The sequence below is a fragment of the Cetorhinus maximus genome, chromosome 15, assembly GCF_964194155.1.
Source record: "Cetorhinus maximus chromosome 15, sCetMax3.hap1.1, whole genome shotgun sequence".
NCBI classification, from domain to species: Eukaryota; Metazoa; Chordata; class Chondrichthyes; order Lamniformes; family Cetorhinidae; genus Cetorhinus; species Cetorhinus maximus.
Genome location: NC_135893.1, coordinates 97,856,785 through 97,870,225, shown reverse-complemented (window position 1 = coordinate 97,870,225; position 13,441 = coordinate 97,856,785). Strand labels below are relative to the sequence as shown.

Below are 13,441 nucleotides of genomic sequence, written 5' to 3'. Positions count from 1 at the left end.
ACCACCAACCACCATTAGATTGTACACTCAGGTAACAGCTAAATACTGCGGGCGCTGGAAACCTGCAACCCTCTTGTTATTCCAAACCTGACATAGGCACCAAACACATGGCTTCATACGGTTCATGACCAACCAGAAACTGGATCCGTTCGACTAATGGCGCCTCTGACAAACGCTTGGAGTCCACGAATACAACTATGTCAGGAAAGTGGAGATCAAAAGGTGCACAGCAAAAATCCTCTGTCTTTGAAATCATCCGTCTCCGACCGTTGCAACTGTTTGGGCATATGGTTCAGTCAGATGAGGGCTTGGACATGTAGGGAGCCCTGCGGGCACGACGATCAAGGCTCCCTCCTGACTGGCGTAGACATCAAGGCCAAGCAATTACCACTTGGAGCCATACAGTCAAGCAGGACCTGAAAAGGCCCAATATAGGCTTCCACACTGCATTGTATTATGTGCAAAGCTGGAAGCATTGCACACCTGCTGTCATGCACCAATTGGTGGAGTAGACGGTCAGTAATAACAGGAGATGTAGTGGGAAGAACTATTCCAACTTTGCCTGCAACGTGAAAATGCTGCAGGTGCATCTTCCAACCACAGAAGAAATTCCTGTGGTCAGAATGTCCACCTACAGCAGAAGAAATTTCTGTGGTGAATGTTTAACCAAATAACCATAGCCAAATTAGTTAGGCTCTAGGTAAACCATTTGTACCATCCAAAAGCTTTGGGTTCTTGATGACCTAATATTCAATTCAAGGTATTTCTGTGCCTCTGATCTGCATATATCCGCTTTCTCTCATTGTGAGAAAACCTTACACAGTAAAGCTCAGAGCTCAAAGACTGCCTTTGCTGGCCAAATGGATTTCATCTTCCACAACCTCTTTTTACATGCTAATTGTGAATTGAGTACTTGTGTTTCATCTCAGTACTGTTGTGGTTGGCATGTTTCAGAAATGTCAACTCCATCAATCTCTTCGATGTGTTGTTCCTGTTTGGTTGTCTATTAGAAAGGTAATGGGGGGAAAAGAGAAGGGCCAAGGCTAACAATCAGGAGCAATAGCAATCAGTAGTTTTGTACCTTTCGTGCCACTAGCACTAAAACTGAGCGTAATGTCACAAGCGTTATTTTAATCTGACTAAAATATCAGTTAACAAAGTACTGCAATGAGGTAATCAATGAGGCCGAGCAATCCAGAGTGCGCTAATAGCTATACTAACAACCAATTTAAGATAATCAGTCAAACTTGTAATGCAAAACGAAAACAGAATTACCTGGAAAAACTCAGCAGGTCTGGCAGCATCGGCGGAGAAGAAAAGAGTTGACGTTTCGAGTCCTCATGACCCTTCAACAGAGATTTTAAAAAGAAGAGTGCAGTAAGTTCAGAGAGAGACAGATTAGAATGGGTGAGAGGAGCAGAGAAATTGAGACGACTAATGTCACGCCGACAGTTCTCAATGAAAAGATCAAGAGAAGGTAAGAATCCAGAGGGAGGGGTCCAGGTGGAGGGATAATATTGGAGGTGGGTAAAAGGATCCGTTGAACGGGGAGAGGACTCCTGGCCAAAGAAGTGAGCACGGGGACGAAGACGGCGGAAGAAGAGTTCAGCATCATGCCGAGCCTGAAATTCATTGAGATGAGGGCGTAAGGGTATGAAACTAAGTCCTTTGCTGAGCACTGAACGTTCAGCATCGGAGAGGGGAAGGTCAGGGGGTATAGTGAATACACGGCCGGGGCTGGGATTGGAAGATGCGCCATTTATGCTTGTTAGAAATGACATTCATTCATTCACAGGGATCCATTCTCTGCAAACAAAAGGAATTTGCTCAAGCCTTGTTCCTTTTTTGAATTAACTGGAAGCTTGGAGAGCCTCTAGTTTCCTGTTGCTTTCTCCATGTCACTGCCTTGGCCAATCAGAGTCAACTTGCAAATCAATCAGCACCCTTTTCTCTTGTATATATTGTGATCGTTTGAAATTTGGCATTCTTGCCTTTTCCTGATGAGTGCAAGATGAAAAGCTTCAGCAACGTGTCTATCTTTTCAGCAATAGTGAGGTAATTGTAAGTGCATTTTTGTGTAGCAAAGTATCATTTGATGAGAGGTTAATGGGTGGTTGTTCAGAACTGCCTAACGCTCTGGAAATTAGGTGAATTAGGAGATGGATGGAGGCACGTAACCAGCCTAAATATTTGAGGCAAGCAGGAGTGCTCATTCCACAACTATGATGCTGACCACCACCTGTGAACTTTATTATTACACTGCACTTTCATCTCCATATTTTAAACACATTTTATTTTAATGAATCTTGTCCTGTCATAAATGGCTTTCACATCTTGCACTCAACCTCTCTCTCTACTGGCTTTCAGCCTCCTTAGGGTAAATTAAGGTGGTTGACATGATTGCTTCAATAGGGGCTCCCTTGCTTATAAGGGAATAGAGCAGTTTCACATTACAGGGGAGTCTGGGATGGGGTCAGCTTTTTAATTGAACTCTGAATTGAACTGCGAGAGCAGCAGTCACTGACAGCAGCAGAATGAGTGAGGAGGAGAGAAGATGACAGTCAGGCTGGGTTGAGGGTGGAAGCAAGAGGTAAACGGAAAAGCACCTCAGGCTGAAAAGGCGGTGGGGTTTTTTTCCCCCCTCTCCAAGTAGTAGGGAGAAGGTCAAAATGCACAAAGTGCAGGAACCCTGGTAGGGAAGGGAGCACCGCTTCAGAGCTCGAAATGTGCCTGCAGACCTAATTGCACCACTTTTAAAAAGCTTCGGATTGCAGATGGGGATTTCATGTCTGGTGATGTGCAGTGTCGATGCCGAGCACTTACCCCCGCTTACATCAATCATTGGATTAGAATCAAGTCATTTCTCATAGGCTGTAAGCAGCAGCAGCAGGCGTCAACATGGAGGAGTGAGCTGGACCCTCTGACTCGAGTAGGAAATATGCTAAGCCTGTTTCTATTCCGGGAGATCCCGTGGCTTGGCTTTTCTCCACCTCCCCTCCCAACCTTTGCGCCTATGCAGCTGGCTCCAGTTGCTAAGGTCGAGGATGTTGCAGCGTCCATAGCAACCGCCTGCTCCCGCGATCCAGAGCACAGCTGCACTGAGTAGGCAGACAGAGGCACACAGCATCAGCCCAGCTTATTCTATACAACGGGGATATAAGAGAAAAAGATGCAGCAGCGCTCTCGTTTACTTCTACGTGTGAGCTCATGGGGTTATAATAAGCCCGTTAACTCGGAAGTGGTTCGCTATGAGGCATGGACGCCCCCTTTTATGTTTGCAATGTGATTAATGATTTTTTTTTATTAAAAAAAAAACACCTGCAATAGGTGCAGTTCACATCCATAGACCAGACCTGGCACCGTTTTAAACACCGGATCTTGGCTAATTGCAAGAATGTCAGTAACGTATGTTGGTTATTTAGAGAGCTTCACAATGAGCTGCTTTTTAATAGCCAGCTTTATGATGTTGCGTATGTCATAATGCGTCGTAAGAAAGTTTTATGATAACTGTGTTATGTCATTACTATAATTAGATGTGGTCAAGATCTGTTGCACTAACCTTTAGTTGGGTTGATCAGATATTCATTGCGTTTTGTTGTTTGACGTTGATAGGATCCTTTCTCTCCCACTCTTTTTAATTTTAAGGTTCAGTTGCCTTAATCTGTCTTAGATCTGCAGAAATAGCTATTTATTCCAAACTAATAGGATACTGTTTATTTTATAGGAACTGTAACCATCATGTATGGCAGATGTTGTACAGCAGATGTGGAAACAAGGTGCAGTAGCGTCAACTTGCCATGGAGACCGAGCACCTATTACAAGGTTGCAGGCGTCAATACCACCCTTGGACCTTATACTAGGAATCTGTGTGGGAGGCAGTACCCTGTGATGACATCGTATCCACCAATGACCTCCTGCCCAACAGTGAGCGGGGGTCCCATCATCAACTGCCCCGTGCCTTCGTACCCCGTGATGCATTCATGCCCGGCAATAACCCCACGACCACCAATAAACTGCCCTGTAGTGAATCCTTGCTCTGTGATAGACCCGTGCCCTTCGATGGATCCGTGTGCCCCGGGTGCTTCTAATCGTATTGCCCTTTTCAGCAGATACACCCCAGGTGAATGGGTGGAATCCAATCACAACAACTACAAGCAATCAGATTGTTCCAGGCACAATGCTGAGAAGCTCAGGGAGGACACCACAAGACTTATCCAGGACAAGGCCCAGCTGACAAGAAAAATACAGAATGACACCAGCAACAACATTGGAGAGAGAGTGCAGGACATTAGCTTCTGGAAATCAGAGCTTGATCATGAACTTGACCAAATTATCATGGAGACGCATGCTCTCAATCAAGTTAAGAAAAGATTGGAGAGAGCACTGGAAGAGACAGATGCGCACCTACAGGTCAGAGAGATAACCATATCAGCTGTAGATTGTTTCTTGATAAGTGTTCAGCAATGACATCACAATCATCAATCCTTCACCCTAAACACTATTACATACCAATAGCATGGTGCACACAATCACTTTTAGCAGAAAAGACAATTGACCTTTTTAAAAATAAGTTTAATTTTGTAGGACAGTTTTAAGCCTGGATTTTTTTTTTTAAAAAGTAGCTGGAAGTCATTACACAATCTTATTTTTCAGCTTCAGATGCTAACTGAAACTGCTTCGAGTTTTGTTTCCCAGTTGCTGGTACAATCTGAACCCTATTGGATTATTACCCACTCAGTTTCCCAGCTGTTCACTATTCTGGAGGCAACATGGTTATTTTACTTATTAAATAATGAACAAAAATAATCTGAACAATCAGAGGATTTTTGGTATGCGCATTTTTATATGCCTTAGGTGGGGAAGATTAGGTTTGATCCATTTTCACATACATATTTATGAAATTAGGTGTGTTTATAAATGTTGATTTCTTCATTATTGTTTGAATGATTAAAAATTAAAATTAAAAATATAGCAAAAAGGATAATACCAAAGGGATATCCAATTCACTCCGCCTTTTAAATTTCTTTAGTATAGGTTACTCCTGACTTTTCCCTCCTTGGTCACTTTAAAAAAAGGATGTTAATTAGCTATTAAACAGTTAGTTTGATTATACCCAATTATACCGTCGATAAAATTAATAAACTAAAAAATCTGGGGCAAGAAGTCGGGCAAGCAAAGTGACAGGGTGCTTGAGAAATAGTGATTACAATATCATTAGGCTTAGAGCAGTTAGGGAAAGGGACAAGGAACAAGCAAACATGAAGATATTCAACCAGAAGAAAGTGAATTTCAATGAAGTTGGAAAGTGATCTGGCCCAGGTGAATTGGAAACAAAGATTGGCAGGTAAAATAATGACTGGGCAATGGGAGGCCATCAAGAATGAGGTCGTTTGGGTGCAGACTAAATACGCTCCCATGAGGGGGAAAGGAAAGGCAACCTGAGCTAGAGCTCGATAGATGACGAAAGAAACTGAAATAAAAATGAAGCAGTAAAGGGAGACTTTGAGAAATGTCAAGTTCATAATACAGTAGTGACTCAAACAAATTCAGAAAGCAAAGAAGAGGACTGAGAAAGGAAATAAGAGCCCTCAAGCCTGCTTCATTATTCAATAAAATCTTTGCTGATCTTTGACCTCAATTCCACTTCTCCATTCTATCCTTCTATTCCTTGATTTCCCTAGAGTCCAAAAATCTATTGATTTCAGCCTTGAATATGCTCAATAATTGAGAATTCCAAAGACTCCCAACCCTCTGAGTGAAGAAGTTCCTTCTCATTTCAGTCTTAAATGATTGACCCCTTAACCTGAGCCTTCCAGTTCTACACTCTCCCACCAGAGGAGACAACCTCTCAGCATTTACTCTGTCAAACCCCCTGAGAATCTTATAAGTTTCAATGAGATCACTCCTCACTCTTCTGCTCCAGAGCATATACAGCAATTCTACTCAACCACTCATCATAGGACAGCACTCTCATCCCAGGAACCAATCTAGTGAACCTTCTCCAAAACAAATATATCCTTCCTTAGATAAGGAGACCAAAACTGTGCATATTTCTCCAGGTATAATCTCACCAAAGCCCCGTACAATTTTGTCAAGACTTCCTTATTCTTGTGCTACAGCCTCCTTGCAATAAATGCAAACATGCCATTTGCCTTCCTAATTGGCTGCTGTACCTGCATGCTAACTTTCTGTGTTTCTTGCCTGAGGACCTCAAATCTCTCTGAACGTCAGCATTTAAATGTTTCTCACCATTTAAAACATATTCCGCTTTTCTATTCTTCCTACAAAAACAAATAACCTAATGTTTTCCCATATACTCCATCTATTGCCTTATTGCCCACTCAATTAACCTGTCTATATCCCTTTGCAGCCTCTTTGTGTCCTTCTCACAGCTTACTCTCCCACCTAGCATTGCAACATCAGCAAACATGGATACATTACTCTCAATCCCTTCATCTAAGTCATTAATAGTTTGTAAATAGCTGATCACTGATCCCTGCTGTAACCCACTAATTACAGCCTGCCAACTTGAATACACCGTGTTTAGCCCTACTTTCTGTTTTCTGCCTGTTAACCAATTCTCTATTCATGCTAATATATTACCTTCAACCCCGTGAGCCCTTATCCTGTGTAATAACTTTTATGTGGCACCTTGTTGAATGCCTGTTGGGAATCCATTTATATTGCATCCACTTTTTTTATTCATATAGGTGGGGAATCAGTTATAGTTTGATGTTAAGTTTAAGAACCTATTCAATAGCTTCAGCTGACTGAATGGATGTGATGCCACCAGGTGTGGATCTGTCAGATCAGGAGTTCAGTTTATTGTCGTTTGGTAGTACAGAACTTGAGTATTGCTGAAAAGATATATTTTGTCAAAGCTTTTCATCTTGCACTCATCAGGACAATCACAAGAATACCAATGTCAGGGGAAGCAACAATTTTATACTGCATGAGAAGAGAGTGCTGATTGGTTGGCAAGTGGACTCTTGCCAACCAATCAGCATTCTCTTCTCATACAGTATAAAGTTGTTGCTTCCCCTGACATTTTTTTTAATTCACTCACTGGATGTGGGCTCCGCTGGCTGGGCCAGCACTTATTGCCCATCCCTAGTTGCCCTTGAGAAGGTGGTGGTGAGCTGCCTTCTTGAACCGCTACAGTCTATGTGGTGTAGGTACACCCACAGTTAGGAAGAGAGTTCCAGGATTTTGACCCAGCGACAGTGAAGGAACAGCGATATATTTCCAAGTCAGGTTGGTGAGTCACTTGGAGGGGAACTTCCAGGTGGTGGTGTTCACATCTATCTGCTGTCCTTGTCCTTCTAGATGGTAGTGGTCGTGGATTTGGAAGATGCTGTCAAAAGAGCCTTGGTGAATTCCTGCAGTACATCTTGTGGATGGTACACACTGCTGCCACTGTGGGTCAATGGTGGAGGGTGTGAATGTTTGTGGATTGGTGCCAATCAAGTGGGCTACTTTGCCCTGGACGGTGTCAAGCTTCTTGAGTGTTGTGGGAGCTGCACTGATCCAGGCAAGTGACGAGTATTCCATCACATCCCTGACTTGTGCCTTGTAGATGGTGGACAGGCTTTGGGGAATCAGGAGGTGGGTTACTCATTGCACGATTCCTAGCCTCTGATCTGCTCTTGTAGCCACAGTATTTATATGGCTAGTCCAGTTCAGTTTCTGGTCAATGGTAACCCCCAGGATGTTGATAGTGGGGGATTCAGTGATGGCAATGCCATTGAATATCAAGGGGCGATGGTTGGATTCTCTCTGATTGGAGATGGTCATTGCCTGACACTTTTGTGGTGCAAATGTTACTTGCCATTTGTCAGCCCAAGCCTGGATATTGTCCAGATCTTGCTGCATTTGGACACAGACTGCTTCAGTATCTGAGGAGTCGCAAATGGTGCTGAACATCGTGCAATTATCAGCGAACACCCCCACTTCTGACCTCATGATGGAAGGAAAGTCATTGATGAAGCAGCTGAAGATGGTTGGGCTGAGGACACTAACCTGAGAAACTCCTGCGGTGATGTCCTAGAGCTGAGATGACTGACCTCCAAAAACCAAAACGATCTTCCTTTGTGCTAGGTATGTCTCCAACCAGTGGAGAGTTTTCCCCCTGATTCCCAATAGCTTCAGTTTTGCTAGGGCTCCTTGATGCCACACTCGGTCAAATGTGGCCTTGATGTCAAAGGCAGTCACTCTCATATCCCCTCTGGAGTTCACCTCTTTTGTCCATGTTTGAACCAAGGTTGTAATGAGGTCAGAAGCTGAGTGGCCCTGGCAGAACCCAGCTGAGCGTCAACGAGCAGTTATTACTAAGCAAATGCTGCTTGATAGCACTGTTAATGACCCCTTCCATTACTTTACCGATGATCAAGAGTAGACTGATGGGACGGTAATTGGCCAGGTTGGATTAGTCCTGCTTTTTATGTGTAGGATATGCCTGGGCAATTTTCCACATTGCCGGGTAGATGCCAGTTTTGTAGCTGTACTGGAACAGCTTGGCTAGGGGCGCGGCAAGTTCTGGAGCACAAGTCTTCAGTACTATTGCCGGAATATTGTCAGGGCCCATAGCCTTTGCAATATCCAGTGCCTTCAGCTGTTTCTTTATATCATGAATTGAATTGGCTGAAGACTGGCATCTATGATGCTGGGGACCTCCAGAGGAGGCCGATATGGATCACCCACTCGCCACTTCTGGCTGAAGATTCTAGCAAATGCTTCAGCCTTATCTTTTGCACTGATGTGCTGGGCTCCTCCATCATTGATGATGGGGATATTTGTGGAGCCTCCTCCTCCAGTGAGTTGTTCAATTGTCCAACACCATTCATGACTGGATGTGACAGGACTACAGAGCTTAGATCTGATCCGTTGGTTGTGAGATCGCTTAGCCCTGTCTATCACTTGCTGCTTATGCTGTTTGGCACACAAGTAGTCCTGTGTTATAGCTTCACCAGGTTGACACCTCCATTTTCAGGCATTCCTAGTTCTGCTCCTGGTATGCCCTCCTGCACTCTTCATTGAACCAGGGTTGATCCCCTGGCTTGATGGTAATGGTAGAGTGGGGGATATGCCGGGCCATGAGGTTACAGATTGTGCTCAAGTACAATTCTGCTACTGATGGCCCACAGCACCTCATAGATGCCCAGTCTTGAGTTACTAGATCTGTTTGAAATCTATCCCATTTAGCACGGTGGTAGTGCCACACAACGTGATGGAGGGCATCCTCAATGTGAAGGCAGGACTTCATCTCCACAAGGACCGTGCAGTGGTCACTCCTACTGATACTGTAATCAGCAGGAGGTTTCCTTGCCCATGTTTGACCTGATGCTGTCAGACTTCATGGGGTCTGGAGTTAATGTTGAGGACTCTCAGGGTAACTCCCTCCCGACTGTATACCACTGTGCCACCACCTCTGCTGGGCCTGTCCTGCCAGTGGGACAGGACATACCCAGGGATGGCAATGGTGGTGTCTGGGACATTTGCTGTAAGGTATGATTCTGTGAGGATGTCTATGTCAGACTGTTGCTTGACTAGTCTGTGAGACAACTCTCCCAATTTTGGCACTATCCCCCAGATGTTGGTAAGGAGGCCTTTGCAGGGTCGACAGGGCTGTTTGCCATTGTTGTTTCCGGTGCCTAGGTCGATGTCGGGTGGTCCATCCAGTTTCATTCCTTTTTTGTGACTTTGTTACAACAGAGTGGTTTGCTATTTCAGAGGGCAGTTAAGAGTCAACAACATTGCTGTGTGGGTCTGGAGTCACATGAGAGATGACAGATTTCCTTCCCTAAAGGACATTAGTGAACCAGATGGGTTTTTACAACAGTCAACAATGGTTCCATGGTCATCATTAGACTTTTAATTCCAGATTTTTACTGAATTCAAATTCCACTATCTACTGTGGCAGGATTCTTTAAGAGAAACTTCTTTAGCCAGAGAGTGGTGAATCTATGGAATTCATTGCCACAGAACGCTGTGGAGGCCAGGTCATTGAGTGTATTTAAGACCGAGGTAGATAGGTTCTTGACTGGTAAGGGGATCAAAGGTTACGGGGAGAAGGCGGGAGAATGGGGTTGAGAAACTTATCAGCCATGATTGAATGGCGGAGCAGACTCGATGGGCCGAATGGCCTAATTTCTGCTCCTATGACTTATGGTCTTATGATTCAAACCCAGGTCCCTAGAGCATTACCCTGGGTCTCTGGATTACTAGTCCAGCGACAATACCACTGTACCATCGCCTCCCCTTACACCATTGCTTCCCCTTGGTATTCTTGTGATTGTCCTGATGAGTGCAAGCTGAAAAGATTTGACAAAATGTATTTTTTCAGCAATACTCAAGTCCAGCTTATGGGCGATGGTCTGACTTGGATGGCCACAGTTACAATTTGAGCTGTCCCTCACATTCCACTTGTGGAGCAAGTGGCCACACCTTCCCTGGTCCATCCTCAAGTGGTTGGGGGTTGTCCAGATTTTCCACGGGAGGTTGAAACCCGGGACTTCACTGCTCGGGTTAGCTACCAGGTTGTGGTTAGTGGCGTCTGCAGTGAATCGGGAGGTACGCCATCGCGAGGTGGGGCTGTCATATTGTAGGATGTGGATTGTATTCCAGTAGGGACTGTGGAATTTCAGATGAGCGTGTGGGGTTTATTTTTTAAAGCCCTATGTTAATGGGAGTGCTTCGTTAGCTGTCAGATGGTGGTGTTCTTTGAGGAGGATGTTCTCTCTATGGACATTGAGAGGTTCAATATGTGCTAGCAATAGTTTCCCCTTTATCTGCTCTGTTAGTTACATCCTCAAATAAAAAGTAAATTTTCCAGATATTATTCCCCTTTCACAAAACCATGTTAACTCTGCCTATGTTTTTTTTAAGTGCCATGTTAATTAACACTTCTTTAATATTGGATTCCAGCATTTTCCGATGACTGATGTCAGGCTAACTGACCTGTTGCTCCTTGTTTTCGCTCTCCCTCCTTTCTTGAATAGCGATGGCACATTTGCCACCTTCCAATCTGCTGGGACCATTTTAGAATCTAGGGAATTTTGGAAGATCACAATCACTGCATCCACTATTTCTGCATCTCTTGCAGCCCTAGGCTATGGACCAATCTGGCCTAGGGGATTTGTTGATTTTTAGACTGACTAATTTCTCCAGCACTTTTCCTCTACTGATATTGATTACTTTAAGTTCCTTACTCTCATTAGTCTCTTAGTTCCCCACTCTTTTTGGTATGCACCCAAGGTTGCTGACGAAAGTAAAGATTGAAATACTGGAGGTTATGGCCACAATCATTCAATCTTCATTGGACATGGGAGTGGTGCCAGAGGACGGGAGGGTTGCAATAATTCTAAAAAGGGAGGAGAGATAAACTTGTTAACTACAGGCTAATCAGCCTAATGCTGGGGGAAACTTCTAGAAACTGTAACCTGGGATACAATTGTCTTTTGGAAAGATCTGGGTTAATAAATGACAGGCAACATGGATTCGTCACAGGTAAATCATGTATTATAAATATGATTGCGTTTTTTGAGAGGGTTGATGAAGGTTGTGTCATTGATGCTGTGTCTATGGACTTTTAAAAGGCGTTTTATAAAGTAACATATAATAGATTTATTAGCAAAATTGAAGCCCATGGGATTAAAGGTACAATGGCAGCATGAATACAAAATTGGGAAGAAACAGAAGGCAGAGAGCGATAGTGAACTGTGGGGGCCGGCGGGGGTGGGAGGGGGTGGCAAGGAGTGTGAGTCAGAGATGGGTAAATTAGAGATTGAGAGTGGAGTCCAAGTGTCAGTCTAATTTATGTGCTAAAGTGCGTAGGTAGTGCGCAATAACACTATTTCAGACTTAGATGAAGACAGTACCACTGAGTGAAGCTGGCATTACATGGATGTTGTATCAGATATTTAGTTAAGCATTAAGTTCATCATCAGTATTAAGTTAGGCACTGACTATACAGCATTTCGGCGGAGAATATTATCACTGATAGATTCTAAATCATTACAGACATATATAACTTGCTGGAGTATGTCAGCCGTAGCCAGAACGTACTCTCTGGAATTTATTCTTCAGCTCTTTTAATTATGCAGTTTTATAATTATACAGTTAATTTACTGTATGGAATCAGAGACTTAAGATAGTAGCTAACACCATTGATGTAATGTATAGGTAGAGAATTTTCAGGCCCTGCACCTTAAGCAGGGCAGTGAATGCAGCAGTAGATTATCACAGCAAACCACAAATGTATTAATATCAATAGATGGACAAAGCACTTGTGATTTTCTGATATGTAGTCCACTGTCTGTAAGAAAAGTTATGGTCCTATATATTTCATTTCTCTTCGATTAGACACATGCTTAGTCTTTCCAACAGTTATTCTTCATATTTTTCTCTCCTTTTTTGTAGAAACTTTCTAATCTAGGGATGGGCATAGCATGACCTTCAACACCTTTATTCTTCCCAAGCAAATCTCACTTGAGAGACAGAACCATTTGTAACCAATCCAAAGTGACAAATTTGGTCATATGGCCTCTATACAAGGTGAAATTCAAATAATCAGGCATTTGTCAGAAACTAAAATTAAAGGTATCAATTAGTTTAATGAAGGACATGATGCCTGTTGTGTGCTACACTCCTTTGCTTTGTTGCTGGCAGCTATGTTATAATGACAGGGGCCTTGATATAAATTGGTTTCCAAAATGTCCTTGTGCTTTGAGTCAGAATGGCTTAATGATGAGGCAGAGCAGCGGCAGAGAAGGGGAAAAAAAGGGAGCAAATCCTGCACTCCAGATCCCACTGGTTCGTAGGACGTCCTGCCCCATGTGCCCAAAGATCTGTGGGTTGAGAATCGGCCTGTTCAGTCACGTGAAGACCCATGACAGAAATTCATGACACTGAGTAGGCGTCGTCCTCGAATCAACGGAATGCCAACAGCTTATTTACAGGACCCGTAGCGTACAAATCAACCCATTCGTCCACAATTTAACAGATTTAGTTATAACTTGCACCAGTATTTATAGAACAAATAATTCCTTGCAGGATTCAAGAATTAACACTTTTAGTTTTCCTAGAATATAATTTAGATTGTCTATTGTCCAACATTCTCCAGCTCCTTCCTAGAATAGTTTCCTTTATATTACCTGTTACCGGTGCTAGGCCTGTTTAGGTCAGATTCGTCACTTTTTAAAATGTAGATACTTGAGGCTAATCTTCATCTACTGTCTGGCTGTCAATCTGCCTAGGCAGAATGCATGCCCTTTACTGATTTTCATTCTATTGATATTATTGATATATTTGGGGAGATGTTGGTGTAGCGGTAATGTCACTGAACTAGTAATCCAGAGACCCAGGTAAATTCTCTGGGGATATGGGTTCAGATCCCACAATGGCAGCTGGTGGAATATGAATTCAATAAATAAAATCTGGAATT

At 43.4% G+C, this 13,441-nt stretch overlaps 1 protein-coding gene across 3 annotated transcripts in view; it reads left to right on the top strand.

Moving 5' to 3' along the window:
* Positions 1–13,441, top strand: part of LOC144691261 (tektin-3-like) — an 81,277-nt gene that overhangs the window by 144 nt on the left and 67,692 nt on the right. Inside the window, exons 1-2 of one of the 3 annotated variants that reach the window (XM_078559307.1) lie at positions 144–222; positions 3,725–4,410. In XM_078559307.1, coding sequence (XP_078415433.1) covers positions 198–222; positions 3,725–4,410 — 711 coding nt within the window. In that variant the 5' untranslated portion in view covers positions 144–197. Of the gene's footprint in view, positions 1–143; positions 223–2,845; positions 2,930–3,724; positions 4,411–13,441 lie in introns of those variants that run through there. The other 2 variants (XM_078559308.1, XM_078559309.1) reach the window with 2 other exon arrangements.